The following is a 25,323-nucleotide window of genomic DNA, read 5'->3' as shown; positions in this document are numbered from 1 at the left end:
AGGTCTGAGCTTCTCCAGTCTGCAGCGGGACCCACAGTGGGGGAATAATCAGAGGCCCTTTATAGCAGAGCCATTCAATGTTGGGCATGCATGTGTATATATATCCAGTGCACTCAGGCTCACCAAAGGAACGGCCCTTGGCATTGGTGCTGTTGCTCACTGCCAGTGCTGACTCCAGGATTTTGAGGACCATCAGGTACTGCATCCTCAGCAGGCTCTGGAAGAACCAGAACATAAGAAGAACCCTGCTGGATAACACCATGGGTCCATCTAATCCAGCATTCTGTTCACACAGTGGCCAACCAGCTGTCCATGGGAAACCCACAAGCAGGACATGCGTGCAACAGCACCCTCCCGCCTATGTTCCTCAGCAACTGATGTTTACAGGCTTACTGCCTCTGCTACTGGAGGTAGCACATAGCTGTCAGGACTAGTAGCCATTGATAACCTTATCCTCTATGAATTTGTCCAATCCTCTTTTACAGCCATCCAAATTGGGGGCCATCACTGTATCTTGAATTACACAGTTTAACTATGCGCTGTGTAAAGAAGTCCTTCCTTTTATCTGTCCTGAATCACCCAGCTTCATGGGATTGACCCCATTGGGTTCTAGTATCATGGGAGAGGGAGAAAAATGTGTCCCTATCCACTTTCTCCACACCGTGCATAATTTTGGACACTTCCATCACACCTCCTTTACTTGCCTGTTTTCCAAGCTAAGCAATCCAAGCTGTTGTAACGTCTCCTCAGTGGGGACCTACAAATGGGCAATTCTCTTAGGCTGCATCTAAACTTCCTAGATACTCTGTGCAAGGTGGAAATGTTAGGACACTCTTAGGACAGCTGGCTTTGTTGCTCTGGCAAATGCCCAATGCTGTAACCCTCTGGAGTCGTCCCTGCTCACTGCCTTCTCCTCCCTCTCTTTTTCCAGGTTGTTACACCTCTGCAGGTTGTCTTAGCTAATACTGCTCTCCATCTGAAAGCCCTGTTGGACTTTGAGGATGAACAGGGTGGCAAATACGTTGCTGGAGACGAATGGCTATTTGAAGGGCCTGGTAAGTGGCAGTCATTAGGGAAGGATGCATAGCACAGGAGTAGAGCCCATCTTCATATGCCAAAGTCCCTCTTTCAGTTCTTAGCATCTGCAGTTATAAAAAGATGTGCAGGTGCCAGATCATGGGGGAAATGCCTTCCAGAGGCTCTGGGTTGTGTTTGCCAGCCAGAGCAGACCAGTCGTCTCCCAATCTGGTGCTCACCAAATGTGTTGGACTGCAATTCCCATCATTCCAGCCAGCATGGCCATTGACATCTGTAGGTAGCCTTCCCAACCTAGGGCCTTCTCAATGTGTTGGACTATAGCTCCCATCAGCCCCAACCATTAACCATGCTGCCTGGGAATTGTACTTAAACAATTTGGAGGCCTCCAACTAGGGAAAGGCTGGAGAAGACAATAGATGGGCAGATGGTCTGACCCCGTAAAAGGCAGCTTCCTGTGTTTCCTTTCTGCCAGGCGTGGTTTTGAGGCCTAGCCGGCTTGTGTAATGCATTCTTGTCTTTGTGCAGGCACCTACATCCCACGAAAAGAGGTCGAAGTTGTGGAGACTTTCCAGGCAACCATAATCCGGCCCAACCAAGCCATAAGACTTCAGGCACGGAAAGAGTGCAAGGACAGAGAGGGGAATAAACGTGTGACAGGTATCCTCGCTGTCTTGCCCCCAGTACTCTGCCCGGCTCTCTTTTGATAATGAGATATAATGTGTATCTTCCTCGTCACAGGTGAGGAGTGGCTGGTGAAGCGGGTTGGAGCTTACCTGCCAGGTGTATTTGAGGAAGTGGTCGATACCGTGGATGCCTTTGTCTTGACTGAAAAGGTGAGTGACATGTGAAAGGTATGTAGGTGTGGGTGTGTTGGCCTCTGCTGAAGTAACTAGGCTGGGTTGCTTTGTACGGCATTGTCATTGGCCTCAAAGTCCAACTGTAGAGAATGGGGCAATCACTAAGGAAGCAATCAGAATATTAAAAAAAATGCTGAAAAAGTAGAAGACACTTAGTTGTATGAGGCAAAAGTCCTTTGAGAAGGCAAATAGAATTGACAGACTGTTAGCCAATAGGTTGAAGAAAGAGGAAACAAATATCATGGGACAACTGAAATCTACAAGCTGTGTTTCAGAACTGAATGGATTTTTTTTTATAGACTTTATGCAGGATCAAGAAAATAATGATTTGTTTATCTGTGGATTCAATGAATAAAAAGAAAACTTTAAGATAAAAGAAAGAGGGGAATTTTGACTTTCGTAATTATGGAGCAAGAGAAAATATTGTTACATATTTTTGCTGTGGAGAAAATCGGAAGCCCTTCTTAATTTTGTATGTGGTTTATGTTTTTTATGTTTTTTTATTTGTCTTACTCTGTGTAAGCTGTGCTTTGACTCCAAATAAAATAATGCAGACATCTTTAGTTTATGATGAGACTTTATATCAGTCGGAAAAACCAAATTTTTTGAGGATTGCTGATTTTTTTAAAAAAAACAGATTTTCAGAGGAAGACAGTATCTACACTCTAACACTGAAGGAAGTAAAGCAAACAATTCAGGTTCTAGCAAGGCACCTGGTTTTGATAGTTTTAAACTGGAATTTTGTCAACTGTTCTGTGATGAATTGTTAGAACCATTAACCAAGGTTAGGAGATACTGCTAAGACTATATCTTCCCCCCAATATCAGATAAAGATCTTTTGTTAACAATGTTCTATCAGCCAATTTCATTACTGAAATATGATTTTAAGTTACTGAGATCTATGCTGGCCAAACGATTAAATACAATAATTCATACGGATTGCCCAGTCAGGCTTTATTAAAGGATGAGTGTTGGCTCATAGTATAAGGAAAGTATTGCATATCATACATAAAATGAAATCTGGTCAAGATCCTAGGGCTTTTTATTTATTGATGCGGAGAAAGTCTTTGATAGAGTTGGATGGGCTTATTCGTTAAAAGTCAAGGAACATTTTGGGATTGGGTCTAATTTAAGTGTATGTATATGAGCCCAAAAGCCTTTTTCCCCTTGAATATTTAGCTGATAAACACATTTGTGGGCATCTCAGAGAAATCTAAGTGGATGAGTTTTAACATGACAGAGCAAAGAAAAAAATACATTAGCAGAACTGTATAAAATTCAAGATACATTTTCTGGGATTAAATACCTTGTTATTTGGTCGGTGGATGACATAGATCAGATATCTAAAGTTAATCATAAGCTACTTCAGCAGGTATCAACAGTTATGGGGAAATAGTGTAAGCTATTATCTAATTTAGATTAAAAAAATCCAAAGTTATTTTTATTTATTAATATAATTTAGAAGCTTAAGGAACCCTGACTTAAAGAATGGCAAGATCTTTGTAATTTATATGGCAGCATACATGTCCCAAAATTGCATTAGTAACATTAAGCTACCCATGGAGCAATGGAGGGGTTAATTTACCCTTATTTTGGAGTATGCAGGTTGGCTAATAATATGGGGTTGGGACCATAAGGACAGAGTAAAAAAATGAGCAAAATGGGACATCTCTGAATCATGTATTCTAATAATCAGAAAAATATCTGATGTAGATGCACTGTTGTCCAATCTTTGTGTTAGGGCTATTTTTGAGGCTTGGGTAAAGCACTGAGGACCAGTTGCTCCTGTATGTCCCTGATTTATATAGTGACCAAATCAATGAAAGAGGGATATTAAGGGATATCTCCAAATGGGAAGAAGCAAACTTGAATAATATGGAAAAAATGTGGTGAGGAATTCTCTGATCGTTTCTGATGAAGCAAAGTTTTTGTAGTGGTAGGTAGTTTTTGAAATTTGTAGTGGTTGGGAGTTCAAAGAATTGGGTGCCGTGGTACCAAAAGCCCTATTCTGAGCCATCATGGATCTCTGAAATTTCGGGCACCACCAGAAGGTATCTCAGCAACCAGACAGACCAGGTAGTGGGGAGAAGATATCAGACAATCTCTTTAGTATATATTAGAAATCATAAATGCTTAGTATTTGAGCTTTTAACAAATGTGTGTCTCTATGTCTGTGCCCATAAGTGTGTGTATTTCTATATGCAGGGGCGGAAAAGATCAGCCTTAAAAAGATAAAAAAGTGGTCAAAAGCCATGAAGTGAATGGCACATTAAAAGTTTTTTTTTTTTTTTTTTTTTTTAAGAAAAACTCATTTCATCTCCAGGTTAATTAACACAATTCCTGTCTTCAGGCTGAAACTGATCCCTGTTTTTAAAATGCATTTATTTATAATTTATGCCACTTAATATACTAAAAACCCTAAGTGGTTCATATTAGAAATACAGTATAAATGCATATAAATATTGTTGCTGTATCATCACAGCTGGGTAGCAGGAAACCAGGGGTGGCTATCATGGCTGGACTTCCATGCGCAGGGCAAGCATCCTGCACAGTTCACTTTGTATGAATAGTCCGTGAAAAACAATAGTGCATGGAAGGGATAACCTCCAGCCCGCAGGTCTAATCTGGCCTGCACTGGGGTTGAATCCATCCTGTTGAGGGCTGAGCAACCCCAAGAGCCCTACGTCCCGACTCGGCCAACCATTTCCCTTTCTCTGTCTCTCTGCACGATAATTTTTTTTAAGCGGGGGGAGGAGATGATGTCATGGGAGGGGCTTTGGGTATGAGGCCTCGCTCTCTGATATCATCTGACCCGCTGGCTTGGTTTGGGGAGGGGGTAATCCAGCCACTGAGCCAAAAGTAGTTGCTTTCCCTGCAATCGTGGGTCTCTGTGGTCTTCCCCACAAATTCATCTCCCTGCCTTTTCCTCTCCCCCTTGAAGAAAGCGTTGCATCTCCAGGCCCTCAAGACGTTCCGGGACTCCCAGGGCGTCACAAGGAAGACGGGTGAAGAGTGGCTAATCACCATGGCTGATACCGAGGCTCACATCCCTGACGTTTACGAGGAAGTCATGGGGGTCATCGACATTACTACCCTGAACAGTTGCCAGTACTGTGTGGTTTGTGACCCGGTGGATTCAGATGGGAAGCCCCAACTTGGGAAGAAGAAAGTGATCCAGGTACGGGCCTGTGGCCAAGGGACATGGAGGACTACATGGGACACTTGTTAAGCTGTGGAAAGTGTGACAGCAGTTCTATACTCATAATTCTGTAGCACAACTGCTTCCGCTCTAGAACAGGGGTCATGGGTTGCATGCCAGCCCCCTGGTGCACCCCCTACCACTTGCTGAAATTCGTGGCAGCCAAAAAGTCGGCAGTCTAAATGTGTCTTTTAGACCTTCGGTGGCAGCAGGAGTGCAGCCCATAGCTGAGATCAAAAATGCCCTCTGGACCATTCGTATGTGACAGTAACTTTGGGGCATGAACTGGGTGCCCACCTAGTCCATGCAAGAGGGTCTGGCCACAGATGTTAGGCCTCAATAGCGCCTTGCCCTGTAACATAACCCAAAGCATTGCCATGGAAAAGTGGTGGCCATGGACAAGCCCCTGATAAAATTCTTCACCATCGTCAAGGAGCCCCTGATAAACTTCCAAAGTATTTGGACGCCTCATAGACCTGGACTACAAGCTGAGACCTTTCCTTATTTCCAAAGTTAATGAGTACCTAATAATTTCCATAAGCACGTATCATATTTTTCAGGCGGTAGGCCTAGAGGGATCAAACCAGAGAGCAGGTGCCATTCCTCCGGAGCTCACAGGGCCATTTACCTTCAGAGCGTTTCTGGAAGTATTGGCAAAACGGCTGCCTGTTGCACATATTTCCAAAGGAGGTGGCTGAGCCTTGCTCTTGGTTTCCATAACCTTTTCTGCTGTTTCTGCAGGGGGAGATATCCTTCTTCTTGCGGCCTGGAGAGCAACTGGAGCAAGGGATCCAAGACATGTATATCCTTTCAGAAGAAGATGGCCTCTTGTTACGTGCCCTGCGTCCCTTTGAGGATGTGAATGAGGTAAGCCTGGCCCAGTGGCCAGATGCAAACCTTGGAGTCTCCTCAATAGCCACGCCTCTTCCCCTAGCTCCACCCCTTTCACACAAGCACCTATTAGCGGTTTTCCAGCTTTGAGCTAAAATATGCTGGTAATTTCTGTGATTTTGTCCCCTTCCCTTTTGCTCTGCCCACTACTGACAGGTCCTCTGACCTGGATTTCAACCTTTAGGCTGAAAGGGCTTCAAACCCCCTGAGGTAGGGGACCTGACCGTGCGTTGCACTCTGGGAAGACGCAGGCCCGTAGCCAGCCTAAAAGTTCTGGGAGGGCTGCCAAAAATGTAGGGCAGGGCAGTTGATCTGATTTTGAAGGCCTTTTAAAGACAAAATTGTAAACTCTTCTTTATTTGTAAATAATAATAATAATTAAGGGCGGCAGACGATTTAGAGGAAGTGGAGAAAATGTAGCAGGGAGGCTACATTTCAGTCCTGCGAAAATTAGTGGTTTGACAAGGATGGATGCTGGAGCCCCTCCCCTTCCTGTTTCTTTGTCTTGCCCCCAGGATGGGGAGGACATTTTACGAAAGCCGGGTGACCGTTGGCTGATCCAGGGGCCCCTGGAGTATGTGCCGCCTGCGGAGGTGACAGTACTGGAGCATCGCCATTCTATCCCACTGGCTGAGAACGAGGGCATTTACGTGCGGGACATCAAGACGGGAAAGGTGAGCAGAGCAGACGTGCCGGAGGTTCCTGGATATCTGCTCCTTCTGGATGAGCTTCTATCCAGTGCAGCCTAAACACGCCAATTAGCAGCACCCTTGGGATACATTCCTTCAGAGGTCACCGCTGACAAAAGTATCACAGCCCTCTGACACAGTGTGTTTACATTATTTATTAACTTGCTCTTCAGCTGACGTGCTCGGGGCAGGCTGGTGAAAAGCCCAGTTGTGGGTGTGAAGGGTATCGTGTGATTGCTCCTCAGGTGACTACTTTGGGAGGGGGTGACTGCTATTGAAAGGGGTGCAAGAAAGAGAGCCCTGTGCATGAAGGCCTTGGAGCCTCCTGCCATCTTCCTCTGGGCCAGCAGCAGCCCCCACAGTGACAGAAAGACAATTGCCAGGTGATGTGGAGGAAATGTCCATAGGATGACTTGGAGGTTGAGTTTCGCCTGTGCTCCGGGATCGGGCCAGCTTCCAAATTTATGATGGAGACTGAATTTCCCCAGGCCATCCCTTCAGGGGTAGGGAACCTGTGCCTCCCTCATGTTGCTGGACTCCAACTCCCATTAGCCCCAGCCATGATGGCCAGTAGTCAGGGATGATGAGGGACCAACAACATTTGATGGGCTGCAGGTTCCCCACCCCTGCGTTGAGTTGCTTTATTTGGTTTTAAGAGAGAATGAAATAAATGAGCACCTGCTTTGCATGAAAAAGATCCCAGGTTTGATCCCCAGCATCTTCAGGATGGACGAGGAAAGAATCCAGCTTGAAACCCTGGAGAGCTGCTGCCAGTCACTGTCAACAACACTAGACTAAATGGACCCATGGTCTGATTTCCGATGCAGCTTCCTATGTTTCCAAGTCTAGTAGCCACAATGGGCCTTTCTAGACAAGGCCTTAGTTGCGCGCTCCATGATTCCTTGCTCACTGTACTTTGCGGGTGTTTTACATGACGTCGTCATTCTCCAGGGCTTCTCCCATGCTTTGCAGTTGTTATAGCGTTGTTTTTCTAATGAGGAAAGTCTGGGCGGCATGAAAGCCTGGTGAATTTGCACCATTCTGCTATACCACCTAGCGGTTGTGTAATGGAACATACAGAAAAGTAGAGAAAGAAAAACCCTGGGGAAAAACACATGTAAGGGAGACATTCTTAATCCCACAAAGAATCTGGAAGCAGAAGCTTTGGTAACGTGGTGGGTTAAAAGCCTCTTGTAGAAAAGCCTAATCGCTAAATAGCTCCATATTGAGAGAGAGAAAGAGAGTGTGTCCTTCTGGTTACCAGATGATGGGGATACACAGTAGGAGGTGGCTGTTGATTACATGTCCCGTTTATGAGTTTTCTACAGGCAGCTAGTTAGTGTGGATTGCTTAGAGACCTTTAACTGATCTGTGAAGCTTGCTTGCTTTTGCATTGTACTTCACTCCCCACCCAACTTGTGGCATATTGCACTTTGGATTGTGTAAAAGTCTTGGAGGTGGTTAATCATGGGTTGCTTCCCTTTCCCTAGAATGGTTCTCTTCTTCTTTTTTTAATAGAAACGTTTTTGCCCTCCTGTATCTTTTTTCAGACATGATTTGTGGTGGTGATTTGTGCACGTGGCAAAATGTAATTGGAGTGCCAGCCTGTCTAGTGTGGGCTGGTAAAGAGCTACCGAGGCTTTTCAGGGCTACTGGACCTTTAATAAAAAGCTTCCTGTTTTTATTGTTTCCTTTCCAGCATTGCTAGTAGATTAGTGATGAATTTCCTCTCGATTACACATTTTCTGTTTTCCCATGGTCTGGGGGTTGGTAGGCTTTAATTTATAGTTTCCTTATTTTTTACTTTTTAACAGTGAAATAGCACTATTCTGCTATAGAGGAAAAATATGCCAGGAAGCTAGTAACAGAAACCAACTAATTAGGGGTAATTCATTACTGATTCTCTAGCAGCACTGCAACAAAAGCAATAAAATAGCCAGAACCTGCAAATGGAAAGCTTCTAAATAATATTGGAATGGACTTTTGCTAAATTGGTGCTTACCTGGGGACAAACATTAGAAAAGGAACTTGACTATGGGGGAAGGGATAATGTAGCGCTATGTTATGTTCTGTGTGGAAACCACTGTAATTCCACCTATTTGCAGAGAAGTTACACTGCTGCTTTGTAGTCAATGTACATTCCCACTGATGAGATCGGCCCTAGTGTAGAGGCAACCTTATTCTTTCAGAATGAATTTCAGAATTGTAGTGACAAATTCCAGGGAATTTCTCTTGAGTTTCCTCCAGAATAAAGAAGACATTTTGTTTCAAGCAGTTGGATCCAGATTTAGTTATATTGGAGTACTTGGATCCAGGTTTATTATTTTATTTATTGCATTTATATCCTGCCTTTTTTCCTCCAAGGAACTCAAGGCAGTGTACATAATTCTCCTCTCCATTTTATCCTCACAACAACCCTGTGAGGTAGGTTGGGCTGAGAGTCTGCGACTGGCCTAAAGTCACCCAGTGAGCTTCTGTCGCCAAGTGGGGACTAGAACCATGATCTCCCAACTCCCAATCCAACACTTTAGCCACTACACCACACTGGCTGTCACTGGGTTGGATCCAGATTTCATTATCAGTAGGCCCAGTGGGACTTAGGTTAATCATGAATAACAAGCCTCATTGACTTCAGTGGGTCTCCTCCAAGGGTGACAAAATCTGGATCCAACCCTAAATGTATAAAATCTTCCTGGTTACTGTGGTAAGTTTTGGCCTAGGATACAATTGTACAGATTCCTGTCTATTTGTACTAGAGCCGAGAGTAGGCCTGTGCCCGTCTCTCTTTCCCTCACAGGTCCGAGCTGTGATCGGCCACACTTACATGCTGTCTCAGGATGAGGAGCTGTGGGAGAAGGAGCTGCCCGCTCATGTGGAGGCTTTGTTGACCATAGGAAGAGACCCTGTGGTTGATCGTTCCAGGGAGTGCACTGAAGTGAACAATGAGGTGTACCGTGACAAGACACGGGCTGTGTCCTACCGTGTCCCCCACAATGCAGCTGTGCAAGTCTACGATTACAAAGAGCGTAAATCCAGGTGAGAGATCCAGTGAGGGGGAAATGTGTCATTTCTCTCTCCCCCATATCAAGGCAGCAGATAAGAGCATTTCACAACCCAGAGGGGCAAAGTCCCAGAAATGATCTGTGTGATGGGGCAGGAAGGGATTGAAAGGAGCTGAGTGAGCGGATGGTGGGGAGGGATAAAAGGAATGGGGAGGGGGAGGAGGGGGGCTCTACAATTGAAAGGAAGGAAAACTCTACGGGTGAGAGGAACAGCGTAACCAGGGAGGAACTTCTTTGGAGCCAATGTGTAGGGACAAAACAAAGATTAATTTAAATCTGTGCCTAGCAGCTGCATCATTTTAATTTTTTACTCCAGAGTAGGTAGAGGGAGGCTGATCCAGATCTTAGAATCCTCCCTCCACTAGGTCCCTGATCTGAATACCCTGCACCTATTCTAGAGTAAAAATAAACAACAGATGTAACTGCTGGATGCAGATTTGAAGCAATGTCTGTTTTGGCCCATCATTTCCGAAATTTGAAGCCTGCGTAGAACTCATGGCCCTAACTGCTCATCATAGCTGCGTGGCTGCTTGTGTGTTCTGAGCCCATCTGCATGGCAGGTGAGCAACTTGCTCTGATCGTGCCTGGAGGTAGACCGAGGCTTTAGGAGTCCGTCCCTCCAGTCTGCCTCTGTCTGCCCCATCTCAGGTGTTGGTTTCGGAAGGCCAACCCCTGGGCCTGAAGGTGAGGGCGCCCACCCTTGGGCCCTCCCTGCACCATTGGGCAGGTGGGGTGGAGCAATAGGTAACTGCAGGGCTGGCGTCGAGGGGAGGCAGGGTTGGGCACCTGCCACAGGGCAGCAGGGCCCCGGTGACAAAAGCCCCCTGGAATTTCTCTTCCTCTGCACCAGTGCAGCCCGCTTGTTCTCTCCTGCCTCTCGCTCTGGCCCAGACCATGGTGGTGGTGAAAAGGAACAGCAGTAGTTGCCACGGCCTGCTTGTTCCTTGGCTCTCTGCCTGTCAAGCGAGGATAGCAGCAATGATGACGAAGGAAATGAGGAGCAGTAGCCGCTGGTGATAATGGCGGTAAGAAGGTGGAGTCACTGAGGAAAGGGGGCCCATTGAGGGGCCCTTAAAAACTGGAGCTGGCAATGAGTAGCTGACTCATCAGGAGAAAGCCAACAACCCTGTGAGGTAGGCTCCCATGCTCAGGGCCAGTAGTCTTGGTTTCTGTATCCGGAACCCAGTTCCGTTCCTCAGCCAATGGCCTTGCAGTCCTGGACTTGGTTGGCTCATCCTCTTCTGTCTCTGGGCTCGAGGCCAGGGGCCTGATGTTGTGTTTGCTCAGGGAGTGAGGAAAATGCACACTCCTGTGCCAGGAACGAGACTTGGCATTGGAAGTGGATTGTGTGACTAAGGCTTCTTCCACACTAGCTTTTTTTCCTCTAGAATGTCCATTCTTTAATTAAACTACTAGTACTGGAGGCTGGTGGCTCTGTTGTCAGTGGGCCGGTAAATCCGCTCTGGGTTTCATTCAGAATCAGCTAGAACTCTGGTTCTGCTCTGCACCTTTGAGAGCTCCTTTTGAGTTCTGACTGAAACTCAAAGCCTTCAGACGAATTCACCAGCTGTCAGAGTCGGACACGTTTTGCTTGCCCTGCCTGAGTGAATTCCACATCTGCAGGCACCCCTAGGCATGGCTCCTGCATGTACCTCTGTCGTGGCTTGAAGGAGGGGTTTGCTCACTCCATTCCCCTGAGGGCCCACAGCAGTGAGGAGAGGGCAGGCCTATAATTCTGTCCCTCGGCCTCCTAATCTCCCCTGAGTTTGTACTCTGGACACAAAGTTATGTGCTGGTTAGGGAAGTCTGCTCCTAGCGTTTGAAAAGCTTACTGCTGGATTTAACAACATCCTTCAACTTTTAAATTAATTAAACTTAATTAATGTATTTTAAAAACAAAAATAACCATGAGGTGCACATCCCTAGGGCCCCTTTAGTATGCATGTCAAATGGGGCCAGCCTTTCCATGAGGCAGGCTAAATCCCCTGACTCTCCGAAGCTGCCGTCTGCCCGGTGGCACTACAGCAGGTGCTCTGGAGCCATAGTCTTCAACTGTTGGGTCTCAACCCCAAAGTGGGTCACGAGATCAGTCTGGATGGGTTGTGGCAAAGCTCTTGCCGCCATGTTGGACAATTGTGAAATTGGGTTCCATGTTACAGGTTGGGAGTCCGAGATGGGTCTGGGGTCTGGACCAGTTGAAGACCACTGCTCTGGAGAGTCCAGTTCCACTCTCCTATTATGGCTAATGCTGCAGCGAGAGAGCGGCTAGCGGGGCTCTTCAGAGGAGCCTACTGCCTTCTGTTTCACTCTTGAGGGCTCCCTCAGCAAGAGCCGGAGGCTGGGCAGACTGTCTGAGGAACCCTGGTGGTCTGAGAAAGCGGCCAATGTGGCACTTCAGAGAGTCGTCCAGGCCCAAATGCCTGGCTCTGAGGGGGCCTTCCTCAGAGCCTGGCGTTGTGGGAGGGTTGTCCCAGGAGACTGCCTATACTGTGGGTGATGGGATGGGGTGAGCAACAGTAATGGGATAGGAGCAGGGGAGGGTGGGTGGAGCACATGTTCTCCCTCAGCTCAGGCAGTGGGAGAGCTTGTCTTAGCACTGATGCCAAGTTTCAGTTGCTTCAGTTTTATGGTCTTGATGCTGTGGTGCAGATGGACAGACACCCTCCCCCCTCTGATTACTATAGAAGAGTATTTCTTCCATATTTATATATCCCACCTTTCCTCTAAGGAGCACAAGACAGCGTACACTAGAGGTGGGCAACTTGTGTCCCTCCAGATGTTTGGGCCTACATCTCCCGATATCCTTCACCATTAAATAATTAGCCTGCTTCTGTTGCCTCTGGAGGAAGGGGGATTTGGCCCCTCTTTTTAAATATTAAGATAGCACTGTTTTGCTGTAGAAGAATAAAGAGTAATGAAAAGAAATTAGGAAACTAAAGCCCCCACCCATTAAATAGGAGCAGATGCTGACTAAATGAGAAGCAACTCACCACAGCCACTTTGAGTGGGAAGCAATAAAATAAGATGAACTTGCAAGGAGGAAACTTGCAATTAACATTTCAGGCAGGACCTTTACTGAATGGGATTTAAATGTGTGAGTCAGCATATAAATGAACCTTGGACATGAGGAAGGACACTGTTGGTTGATAATGCAGTATTATAAATGGCTTGTAGAAACTCCGTAGTTTTAATTCCGCTCTCTTCTTCCTCTTAGGGTGGTTTTTGGTCCGGAGCTTGTACTTCTGGGACCAGATGAGCAGTTCACAGTGCTGAGCCTGTCTGGGGGTCGACCCAAGCGCCCCCATTCCCGCCGTGCCCTCTGCCTCCTCCTTGGTCCTGACTTCTTCACTGACATCGTCACCATTGAAACAGCCGATCATGCCCGCCTGCAACTCCAGCTGGCCTACAATTGGTGAGTTGGAGGCAACTGATTTTGGAGGCAAGAGATCCACAGCTGGGGTGATAGAATGTGGCAGACTGGGAGTATAGACAGAACCATGGATGTTCTGTTGCCTTTAACACACACACACACACACACACACACACACACACACACACCAATAGCTGTGCTTTTGAGCTTGTTATGACAATTCAACCTCCACAGGATCCTTCCAGGATTCATAGCTTTCAAAGGGCAGCCATCTGTATTAATTTAAAGTATTGTTGTCCCACTCCTCATCCAAAGAGGCTCCTGGACTGGCTTATATATAATCAGTTAAAAACACTCCCTGCCTGCAGGTTTAGAATCTAAAAAGTCACGACACATAAGGAAAAAGAATGGGGAGGGAAGAGGGGAAAAAACATTGTCTTTCTGCAGGACTGGTGGAATGGCCCTGCAACCCCCTCTCATCTGCCCCAGTATAGCTTGCTAGAAATGTGTATTTTACCCATGTGTATATTTTATAAAAGAATATATTTTAAACGTGTGTCTGCCATGTACACATATACAAGGATGTGATATAGTCTTTACATGAGAGAGAGCAAGAGTGCGCACCTGTGGCAGAGGAGAGCGAAACTGCTCCTTGTCCTTTATCTTGCCTTGCTGTCCTCTGTTTCTTAAGCATTTTCCCCCAGCCTGGCTCCGTTCCAGTATCAGAAGCTGGGCAGAAGTAAACTGCTTAAAGTAGTTGGTTCCAGCAAGGAAAAGGCAGCAGGGTTTTGTTCCCACTCTTGCATGCTCCTCCTTTGTAAAACAAAGATGTCAGCCCCCTTTTATAAGACAGCAGGAAGGTACGTGGAAGGACTTCACACACCACATCTACTTGAGCCTAAGTCAGGGTTGGGCAACTTGTGGCCCTCCAGATGTCCTGGCCTTCCACTCTCACCAGCCCTAGCCAGCATAACTAAAGGTGAGGGATCATGGGAGTTGTAGGCCCAAGCATCTGGAAGGCCACAAATTGCCCACCCATGACCTAAGTAATTTGTATTGGATGATAATATGTAGGGCAACCTTCCTCAACCTGGTGCCTTCCAGATGTTTTGGACTACAGTGAGGCCCGCCTGGCATCAACACTGCTTTCTTTTTGGCGCCAGGTCAAGACTTCTTTTTCCCCAGGCATTTAGCAGCATGTGATGGGTTTTAATCAATCCCACATCTGTTTTTAGGTTTGGCGGTCAACTCAGAGTTGGTTTTAGATGTATGTTGTGTTTGTGTACATTGTCTGTTTTACATTTTTATGGTTTTAAATTTTGTATATTGTTTTTAACCGCCCAGAGAGCTTCAGCTATCGAGAGGCATGGAATAATAATAATAATAATAATAATAATAATAATAATAATAATAATAATAATAATAATTCCAATGGCCATGGAAGTCAAAGAACTATGGCACCAGGAAAAGATCACAATTGTTCTGTTAGTCACATCAGTCACTGACATCACATCAAAAACTATACAGAAATCCTTCAGAAACTGTGACTACCAAAACTCATCCACACCAACATCCAGAAAGCAATCATACTTAAAACATGCTCAATTGTCAGGAAATTTCTGAATGAGTAAAAGACAGCATGGCCTGGCAAAGCCTGTCATGTCTGTCTAGAGAAACTGCCACGAGCGGGAAAAGAGATGATGATGATGATGATGATGGGGATACAACTCCTAACAGCCCCAGCCAGCATGGCCAATGGTCAGGGATGCTGAGAGTTGTAGTCCAAAGTATCTGAAGGGCCCCAGGTTGGAGAAGGCTGAGGCTAAGGTAAAAGGGGTCCTGAGGGAAGGGGTGAGGTGTGGTCATGGGAATTCAGGTCAAGCCGCTAACGAAGTTGAGGATGCAGCAAACAGCATCCAATGGAGAAGAGCGAGTGTTTTGGGGTGCAAAAGCCCCCATCCCCAGAGGACTGGAAGGTGCAGACTGTTTGGGCCTTGACTCAACACTGCTGTCATGTTTTCAAGTTTCAGCGCAACTGTCAGGGCTATAAAGTGTGTGCCTCTGTTTCCCTGCCAGGCACTTTGAGATCCCTGCTCCTGCTGAAACATCCCGCCTGTTTAGTGTCCTGGATTTTGTAGGTGATGCCTGCAAGACGTTGGCCTCGCGCATCCGGGGGGCCGTGGCTGCTGTCACATTTGATGACTTCCATAAGGTGAGTTGCTTTCCCCAGGCCTTTTTGCCCCTTTCCCTACAACCTCCTTCAATTTGGCAGCCACATATAGGCATGAATCTCTGTCTGTCTGTCTCTGTCTTCTTTTTCTTCCTTTGTGTTGCATTCATCCATGACCAGGTTGAAGGACATGGGGGCGGGGTTTGTGACTGGGGGTAGAAAACGGTGTGCCCACCCACATTCTGGTTGGCATTTCTTAAGACTTCATTCATCCTTGTTGGCAGTCCAGTCTACGTTGTCTTTCCAATTTATCAGTGGCTACCAGTAGCACAGTGGTAAATTTTGAAGTGCAACTGCTCATCCTGACAGTCCCCTTTGCCCTGTCCCCAAACAGAGGCCCCAAATTCAGGCTGCTGTGTTGATCCATATCAAATAAACCAGATGTAGCAGTTTTCATCTCCCCAAGAAAAAAAGTCTTTTGTAATGTTAATGGTCTGAATCGCCCCATTCAAGACCCAAGCCATCGCCAAAATACTTTGCATTGCAACAGGGAACACTATATTGTTGCTGGGGAAATTAATTTCCCCTCAAATGCTTGAAAGTTGTAGTTAAGCTCAGAGGGAGCAGGGAATTCTGGGGCAGGGTTGGCAGATGAAGTCAGCTAATCAAAAAGTCCCAGGGCTTTGATCGTGTTAGCCCGGGCTCCACTACACTACTGATGGCTAATAATAACAATAATTAATAATAATACATTCAATTTATACCCTGCTTATCTACAAAATGCTCTAGGCAGCAGTCATGATGTCTATATACTAGTCATGATGTCTATATACTAGTCATGATGGCGATATAGTACCTCCGGTATTGGAGGCAGAATGCCTCTATGTTCCAGTTGCTGGGGAACGTGAGCGGGAGGGTGCTGTTGTGTTCAGGTCCTGCCTGAGGACTTCCCATAATGCATCTGGCTGGCCATTGTGAGAACAGGATGCTGGACTAGATAGGCCTTTGGTCTGCTCCAGCACAACTACTCTTATGTGGTCAAAGCACCTTAACCCGTCTTTCTCGTGCCCTTCTTCCCTGTTTTACCTCCCTTCTTTCAGTTTCGGTTTGAATCCTGTTTTGTTTGTATCGTTAAAAATGGGCAGTGGTGGTGGTGATTGCAGCCATGCCCCGTGGTAGAGTTTGATGTCAAGCCCTAACGGTCCTCTCTCAGCTGTACCTCATAGACAAGCCTTTCCCAGCCTGGCGCCCATCAGATGTGTCGTACTACTACTCCCAGCCTCCCCAGCCAGTGGGGATGGTGAGAGTTGTAATCTGGCACATCTGGGAGGCACCAGACTGGCGAAAGATGTCAGAGGCGGCTGCTTTGGGCTGGGGGAAGCTATTAATTCTGACAGTCTTCAGAAGTGAAATTGGTTCTCCTCTGCATGGTAACTATGTCAGTGCAGGATATAGTAAGCCCAGTGAAAGCTGCAGTACATTCTTTATTTTATTTTATTTATTTATTTATGTATTTGAAACATTTCTTGGCCACCTTTCAGGGCAGAAGCCCTCACAAGGCGGCTTGCAACAATAAAATTCATAAAAACAGTTAAAACATTAAAAGCAATAAAAACATAAACATAATAAAAAGCCAACAATAAAACCAAGAACAACAATGGCAACAGAAGTAATAACTAAGCCGTATGGGGGAGGGGGTTGCATGCCACACGCTAAGCCGCGGTTAGGGCCGCTAACCCTGTTGCAGCACAGGGTTAGTGAAGGCAGTTCAAACATGGTTACAAACTGACCACGGTTAGGCAAAATGCATGGCACACGACACGCTAAACCCTGCTGCGCAACCAAGTTTGGTTAACTGGCAGGGTTTAGCGTGGCATCTGAACAGAGTCGATGTGAGAAGGCCATGGTAAAATAAAATGTTTTCAAGGCCTTCTTAAAAGCTTGCAAGGATGGTACATGGTGGACTTTGCTCCAAAGGTGTGGAGCCACTGCAGAGAATTTATTTATTTATTTATTTATTTTTATTTCTTACATTTTTATACCGCCCAATAGCCGAAGCTCTCTGGGCGGCTCACAAAAATTAAAACCACAATAAAACAACCAACAGGTTAAAAGCACAATTACAAAATACAGTATAAAAAGCACAACCAGGATAAAAACCACGCAGCAGAAATTGATATAAGATTAAAATACAGAGTCAAAACAGTAAAATTTAAATTTAAGTTAAAATCAAGTGTTAAAATACTGAGAGAATAAAAAGGTCTTCAGCTGGCGACGAAAGCAGTACAGTGTAGGCGCCAGGCAGACCTCTCTGGGGAGCTCATTCCACAACCGGGGTGCCAAAGCGGAGAAGGCCCTCCTTCTAGGGCCCTTTATTACATTTATAGCTAAAGCATAGACGGCTCCACCTCCTGTCTGTCTCACAACAACCCACCCCACCCCACCCCAAGGCACAGGGGGCGGGTTTGCACGATCACAGAGGGGGAAATAAGCCACAGTGTGCAGGTCACGAACCTCCTAACAAGCATAATTACCCTCAATGAGCATGAGTTGTTGTGATATCCGAACCTAGCAAGGGTGGATGGTTGGGCTTGTTCTAGCATTTCAGGGTGGTTTGTAAACTATCCCGCTGGGTTTGGGTGACGTGACAACCCACGCCCAGCAAGGATAATTATGCCAGCACACCCAGGAAGGAAAAATAAGCTACCGTGGCTTATTTTCCCTCTGTGATCATGCACTCAGCCACCCAGTAATTTCATGGCTGAGTAGAGATTTGAACCCGGGTCTCCCCAATCCTAGTCTAATGCTCTAACCGCTACCCCACACTGGCTCTCAATACTGCTTACTGCACCGAGAGGGAAACTTTTGCAATGTTCTCCCCCACTGCATAGTACTAATACACTACCTGGCATTAAAGCCATTATTGGCTTTAGGGTATATTTAACAGCGTTAATGAGTGGTGTTTCTTAGAAACTGTTAAATACGCTAGAAATGGTAGAATCTGTGTTTCCCTGCTTTACTGGAATAAATATTGGTCACCGGTACACCTAGCGGGGACCACATTACACATTTAAATCTCTTCACTGGCTGCCAATTAGTTTCCGGACGAAGTATAAAGTGTTGGTTATTACCTTTAAAGCCCTACATGGTTTGGGTCCAGGCTACCTGCAGGATCGCCTTCTCCCGTACAATCCGCCCTGCACACTCAGGTCCTCTGGGAAGAATCTACTTCAGTCTGCCAAAATTAGGCTGACTAGTATTACCCAGAGGACCTTCTCTTCTGCTGCTCCCAGACTGTGGAATAGCCTGCCGGAGGAGACTCGTCAACTTAACAGTCTACTAGCATTCAAGAAATCTTTAACAACTGATCTATTCCAGCAGGCCTATCCAGTGCGATTTTAGGATGTTTTAATAATGTATACTATGTTTTTAATTCAGTTTTATATATTTTATACTTATTGTTGTTTCCTGCCTCGATCCAAATGAAGAGGTGGGTAAGAAATATTATTATTATTAATTATTATTAATTATTATTATTATTTCCCCAGAACTCAAACCGTCTGATTTGCGCTGCTGTGTTTGGGTTTGACGGGGAAGGGGCGCTGCGCACATCCTTGCGCTTTGCCCCCAATGGCCTCGTCATCAGCAGCATCGACATCCAGAGCGTGGAGCCCGTGGACCAGAGGACGCGAGATTCCCTCCAGCGCAGCGTGCAGCTGGCCATCGAGATCACCACCAACTCTCAGGAGGCGGCTGCCCGGTACTGTCTGTTCGTTTGTTTGTTTCATTTCTGTACTGCCCAACAGCCGAAGCTCTCTGGGCGCTTCACAGAAATTAAAACCACAAAGGGAGAAGATAAAATATGAAATATAGAAGCTTAAAACCACAATGTAAAAGTACAACCAGAGTAAAACCTAGCAGCAATGAAGAGATTTAAGACAGGAGAGCTAAAAGGCAAGGACGCTAAAGTACTGGGAAAATGTAGAGGTCTTCACCTGGCACCGAAAGGAGCACCACGTAGGCACCAGGCAAACCTTGCCGGGGGGGGGGGGGCTCTGTGGGTCGGAGCAGGGAGCCACTGTGATAGGATGGTTTTGTCCTTACCTGCAAGTTTGGTTTCAGAAAGTAGTATTAGGGGACTCATTTGAACTCTGGGGTCCCACATGGTTCCATCTTGTCCCCGTGCTCTGTAACATCTCTGTCAGGGATACAGAACATGTTGTTGGGCTGCAAATCCTATCAGCCCCAGCCAGCATAGTCAATGGTGAGGACTGATGGGAGTTGCAGTCCAACATCGTTGGGAGGGCCACACGTTCGCCATCCTTGATCTTTATGGAGCCACAGGCAGAGGTCATTTGGGGATTTAAGAGTGAGACGTCACCAGAGTGCTGCTGAGACCCAGCTCTCTTTCTCTGTGTCGTCTGAAACCAGTAATGGGATGGATGAGGGATGATAAGTTGAAACTGAATCCTGATGGGACGGAGGCACTACAGGCAGGCAATTCGGTGCTCCACCCTTTCTGGAGGGGGTTGCATTCCCCGTGACGGAGGAGCAGGTGTGCAGTGCGGGGTTTCCTTGATCCACGGAGTCCCAAGTGGCCTTGTTGGCTTGAAGACTCTTTTCCCAGCTCTGTCTGGATCACCAGCTGTGCCCTTTCCTGGATGGGGGCAGCCTGGCCACAGTGAGCCATGCTCTGGTAACCTCCAAGTTGGAGGTAGCTAACCTGGTGCCCTCCAGATGGTTCGGACTACAACTCCCATTTGCCCATGGGGGTTGTAGTCCAAAGCATCAGGAGGGGTCCCAGGTTGCCTGCTCTTAAACGGGAGCTTCCATCTTCTATAAGAACACGGTAGTATAAAGTTTATTACTCAAGGGCTAGCAGACCAATTTTTGTTTTAAACTGAAGCTTGAGCAGTGTAGACATACAGAAAGTGTTGAAAGTTCGAAAAAAGTTCAAAGCTTGAGCTTTAGTAGCAATTAATTTCCTCTGTGCTGAGCAGGCAGGGCAGCCCCTCCGCCAGAGGGATGACGGACCATCCTGCTCAGCCAATCAGTCTGGCGCGAAGGCAGGCCCCAGGTGCAGCTGTGCAATTAGGTTGTCCCCACCAGCAGGGAGGGGGGAAGGAATGGAATGGAAGTGGTCAATCAGGGCCCGCAAGGGAGGGAGCAAATTTTGGAAGGTGGATTCGCTCTGCGTGAGCCACCTTTGTATTATTCACAAGCCCCTCTCTGGGGCAAAAACGCGGGAAGGGAGCAGGACTCCTAGTGTCCATGGCGACGTGGGCTTTACACTAGTTGGTCCAGAATTCAGCTGCCAGAACAGTGTTCTTCAGTTCTAAAAGACCTACACTGTCTCTTTGTTTCCTTCCACGCCACGTTCAAGGTGCTAGCAGTCACTTTCAAAGGCCTCAACTGCATGGGAGCCCTAATATCTGAAGCAACGCCTCCTTCCATACCTCCTGCCTGTGCACTGAGATCTTTAGAGGCGACTCTCTCTGTGGGTGAAGGTCACTCTGCATCAGAAGAGAGAGGTTGGGAGTGATGGGAGTTGTAGTCCCAACACATATGAAAGGCACCCGATCGGGGAAGGGGGCAGAAGAGGTTGCCGATAGACTCACTGGCTGATACTAAAGATGCCAGCCCACGGAAACAGTTTCATCTGATCTGTAAAATCTACTGGCTTCAGATAGCTGGTGACCAGAGTCCAGGTTCTTCCCTCCAGGCATAAGAGAAAGAAGGAAATGCTGATGGATTGGAGTGGGGCTGGCTGACGGTGAAGATTTCGACTCTCGGAAGCAGCCCCAGCCTCCGATCAAAGAAAGCAACTTGATAAAAGTCTAGTTTATTTTGTCCTTCGCTCTGCTTCTGCCAAGCCATGGGAAGAGGCAAGGAGCTGTCTGGGGCTAGATACAACTCCCGGAAATCTGACTCGGCCATCTCTGCGGCTTCTGAAATTTCAGCAGGCGTCGCTGACACACTTCCAAGCATATCTCTGCAGCTGTAAGGGCAGTTTGAACCTCCCACCTCGGAAAAAAATGGGGGGAACCGCACCCTCCTCTTTCTGCTCCATTACAAGTGCCCAAATCTATACCTTTCAAAACATCAAACACCCCTTGAAGTCTTACCGTTCATTTGTCCTTCTCTGCCTTCCTGAGCTCTTGGGAATTGTGATCAGCCTCTCTTCACTCCCCCGACCTCTTTTCTTCTCCTTCAGATCTGCCCTCTCTCCCTCCTTAGGTTCCCTCCTCGGGGAAGACCTTTTAGCGGTCCCTGAAACGGATGGATCTCTGCTGTAATTGACATCTATCAACCTCCTGCTCCGACCTTCATTTCCCCTTCTCTGATTCTGCCTCCTTTCCCCCCCCCCCCCACTTCCCAGGCACGAGGCCGAGAGGCTGGAGCAAGAGGCCCGAGGACGTCTGGAGCGGCAGAAAATCCTTGACCAGGCCGAGGCCGAACGGGCCCGGAAGGAGCTGCTGGAGCTGGAAGCTCTGAGGTGAGGTTGGGATCGAGGCCGAAGAGGCAACCAAGGGTGGATGGCTGCGCGGTGTTGACTCGGCAGGCCAGCGGTATCCAGAGTTGCTCCATCTTTCCTCTCTCCTGTTTTTCCATAGCACGGCAGTCGAGAGCACTGGGGCAGCAAAGGCTGAGGCCCAGTCGAGAGCTGAAGCTGCCCGGATTGAAGGCGAAGGAGCAGTCCTGCAAGCCAAACTGAAGGCCGAAGCAACTGCCATTGAGACGGTGAGTCCCGCTGTTCCTCCCATGATCCTTTGCCAGTCTGGCCTCCCTCCCGAGTTGGGCACTGAGGGCTGGAAAAACATAGAAACCCAGCTGGAAAATATCCTCCCCTTCTCCCCCCACAACTCTCAAAAAGCTTAATTGTCGACTTTCTTTAGCTGTATGTCCGGCCTAACAGACTTATTTTGTTCCCTATTTTATAAACATGGTCTCGAATCCCTTCCCTGTTTTTGGAGCCACAATATCGGGGCATTACCCCAGTCCGAGTGGAATTAATATATTTATGAAGGAAATTGAAATATAATGTACACCAACCTGGTGCCCTCCAGATGTTTTTGGAAGGCAACTCCCATAATCTTTGACCATTGGCCATGCTAACAGGGGCTTATCGGAGTTGTAGTCTAACACATCTGGAAGGCATGAGATTGCCTACCTTGAGGAAAGCTTGAGGGTCCTTCCAAGTCCCATGGCTGCAGCATTGGGTCTGGCCCCTGTCGTGAAATGTTCCTAATGCTGGGAGGAATATTTAACTTTAAAGCCTGGATACAAAGTTGCTCTTCCAAACATGGAAAGCTTCTTCACTCTTAGAATCATAGAATCATAGAATAGTAGAGTTGGAAGGGGCCTACAAGGCCATCGAGTCCAACCCCCTGCTCAATGCAGGAATCCACCCTTAAGCATCCCTGACAGATGCTTGTCCAGCTGCCTCTTGAAGGCCTCTAGTGTGGGAGAGCCCACAACCTCTCTAGGTAACTGATTCCACCGTCGCACTGCTCTAACAGTTAGGAAGTTTTTCCTGATGTCCAGCCGGAATCTGGCTTCCTTTAACTTGAGCCCGTTATTCCGTGCCCTGCACTCGGGGAGGATCGAGAAGAGATCCTGGCCCTCCTCTTACGAGGGGTGGCTTTTTACTCCTTGTGTCGGGGCTCTGGGGGGAATTGAAACGAATCCAAAGGTGGTCCCCAGCTTGTGCAGCCTCTTTCATAATGGGAACCATGTGCACTGCTGTAGAGTTTCCATGGAAAGGCGCTGCATGAACTGTTGCATTGGTGTTCGAAGGAACAGCCCCCGGCGGCTTTTTGGCTCTCATCTGCAGATCTTTGGATCCAGCTCTGTTTGCCCTTAGTGCAGCAGCTCTCAAAGGGGTTGTGTGTTGTTGTTGTTTTGGTGCAGGGGCGAAGGTTCCCCCCAAAGAACTTTTCGTGCCAGTCATCCCGTCTCATCGTTTGTGCAGAGCATTTCATGCTACTCATAACCCCTTGCAGGAATCGGAGCTGCAGCGCCTTGCACAAGCCCGGGAGCAGGAGCTGCGCTTTGCCAAGTCTCAGGCGGACCTGGATGTGGCCCGGGCCGAGGCTCTGGCTGCTGTGGAAGTGAAGAAATTTGAGGCTGTGATCAAGAGCCTGGGAGCCGACACCATCCGTTCCATTGCTGTGTCTGGGCCTGAAATGCAGGTGAGGAGCAATGAGAGGGGGAGAGAGAAAATGGGCAGGGGTCCTTTGTCAGAGAGGGACCGTAGCTCAGTGTCATGGAGCACATACTTCGTATGCCAGAGGTCCCAGGTTTGCTTCCCCACATCTCCAGTTAGAAAAGATCAGGTGGTAAGTGATGCAGAGGACCTCTGCCTGGTACGGCGGAAAGAGGTAAGACTGGGCTAGATTCAGGGATGTTGAACTGCAGGTCCACATGCATAACCTTGATCGCTGGGATCTCCACATGGCCATGCTCCTTCCACTGGCCCCACCTGCTTTCCTCTGACTAACAATCATTTGATAGGTTCCCGGATTTTGCATAGTCCCTTCCCCCATTTTAAAAATGTTGAAATGCCTCCCCAGAGGCTTAGCGCACTTATTGTTCACTCATGATTCCTTAGTCACAATAATTTGCGGGTGCTTTACACGTCCTCCTCCTCCTCCTCCTCCTCCTCCAGGACCTCTTCCACTCTTTGCAACCATTTTAGTGTGTGTGTGTGTATTCGTGTTCTAATGAAGAAAGTCTGGTGTTTTTGTGAATAGTGCCATGAACCCCTTGTGGATTTGCCCAGTTCCGCTGCACCACACAGTGTCATCTAGTGGTTGTGGAATGGAACATATAGAAAGGCAAAGAAATAAAACACCTGGGGGGGGGGGGCAGGAAACATGTTTAAAGGAGCCGATCAAAGAATCCCACAAAGAACCCAGAAGCAGAAGCCTCATTAAAGGGGCAGGTTAAAACCTTCATGTAGAAAAGCTCTTGGTTACTGGCAGTAAGAGACTTAAGCTAAAATATTCTGCTATTTTGGCCCCCTGCGACCACTGGAATACAGCCCCCAAGACCTTCTCTGAAATTGAATTTGGCCTTCAGGCTATAAAAGGTAGATGGACAAATAGTTTGAGAGGGCAGAAGTCATCTCCCTTCATTCCTAAGGACTCGAACGACGTGAGAGCCGAACAAGACCTCAGGAGTGTTCGGTTTGAGTTATTGTGGTGGCAAAGATGACGGTTGGATGCAGGTGTTTTGAGACCCTGATGGATTCTCCCTTTCTCTTCTCCACAGGCAAAACTGCTCCAGGGCCTGGGAATCCAATCCACGCTCATCACAGATGGGTCCTCCCCTATCAACCTCTTTACAGCTGCAGGCGGACTGTTGGGGATTCTGCCCAAGCCTTCCGATGCCTGATAGATGCTGGAGGCGGAGCCCTTCCTGCTTAGCCTCCTTAAGTGCCTTGGAAAGGACATGGGCCGGGCTCACACTTCCCCTTCCCCGCATCTGGGCCTCCTCTGAACATGTGCCTTGTTAATCAGTGGTGGAAAAATGTATAATAAACATTGCACATCTCTGTTGCATACCGTCTCCTGGCTGCTTCTGTTTGAGCGCTCTCTTGGTGGGAACACTTGCTAGGGTTTGGGGAATGAGTGAAGAATAATCGTGGCCATGAGGGGGGGAGGGTGGAATGGAGGAGAGAAGTGTCACACTGTGAGGTCATAGAATGTCTGGATGTAGCCAGAAGAGCGGCTATGCCAAGCCAAAGGGGATTTCTGCTCCTGCAGCTCCTGTGCACTTTGCCAAATCTCTCTAAGGTGTCCCTGTCTGACCCCCAGCTTGTGTCAGGTGAGCACAAGTCTTGCACAACTTACCTCCACAAGCCTCATAAAAACATAGCCACGCTGGATCAGACCAAGGGTCCATCTAGTCCAGCTCTGTGTTCCCACAATGGCCAACCACAACAATTCCTAGCATTCCTGACGATTGGCCATGCTGGAAGCCATCTGACCCCCACCAGGTTGGAGAAGGCTGCTGCAGCAGAAGCAATCCTAGCTCAGTGAAAGA

At 47.4% G+C, this 25,323-nt stretch overlaps 1 protein-coding gene across 4 annotated transcripts in view; it reads left to right on the top strand.

Moving 5' to 3' along the window:
- Positions 1-24,839, top strand: part of MVP (major vault protein) — a 30,737-nt gene extending 5,898 nt beyond the window's left edge. For all 4 annotated transcript variants that reach the window (XM_063138211.1, XM_063138212.1, XM_063138209.1 and 1 more), the window contains exons 5-18: positions 932-1,055; positions 1,564-1,695; positions 1,777-1,871; positions 4,837-5,073; positions 5,836-5,961; positions 6,501-6,659; positions 9,472-9,710; positions 12,951-13,148; positions 15,183-15,318; positions 18,825-19,036; positions 21,656-21,772; positions 21,891-22,017; positions 23,280-23,468; positions 24,550-24,839. In XM_063138211.1, coding sequence (XP_062994281.1) covers positions 932-1,055; positions 1,564-1,695; positions 1,777-1,871; positions 4,837-5,073; positions 5,836-5,961; positions 6,501-6,659; positions 9,472-9,710; positions 12,951-13,148; positions 15,183-15,318; positions 18,825-19,036; positions 21,656-21,772; positions 21,891-22,017; positions 23,280-23,468; positions 24,550-24,672 — 2,214 coding nt within the window. In that variant the 3' untranslated portion in view covers positions 24,673-24,839. The remainder of the gene's footprint in view (positions 1-931; positions 1,056-1,563; positions 1,696-1,776; positions 1,872-4,836; positions 5,074-5,835; positions 5,962-6,500; positions 6,660-9,471; positions 9,711-12,950; positions 13,149-15,182; positions 15,319-18,824; positions 19,037-21,655; positions 21,773-21,890; positions 22,018-23,279; positions 23,469-24,549) is intronic.
- The last annotated feature ends 484 nt before the right edge of the window (positions 24,840-25,323 follow it).

This window comes from Elgaria multicarinata, chromosome 11 (genome assembly GCF_023053635.1).
Source record: "Elgaria multicarinata webbii isolate HBS135686 ecotype San Diego chromosome 11, rElgMul1.1.pri, whole genome shotgun sequence".
NCBI classification, from domain to species: Eukaryota; Metazoa; Chordata; class Lepidosauria; order Squamata; family Anguidae; genus Elgaria; species Elgaria multicarinata.
This window is presented reverse-complemented; position numbering and strand designations above follow the sequence as displayed.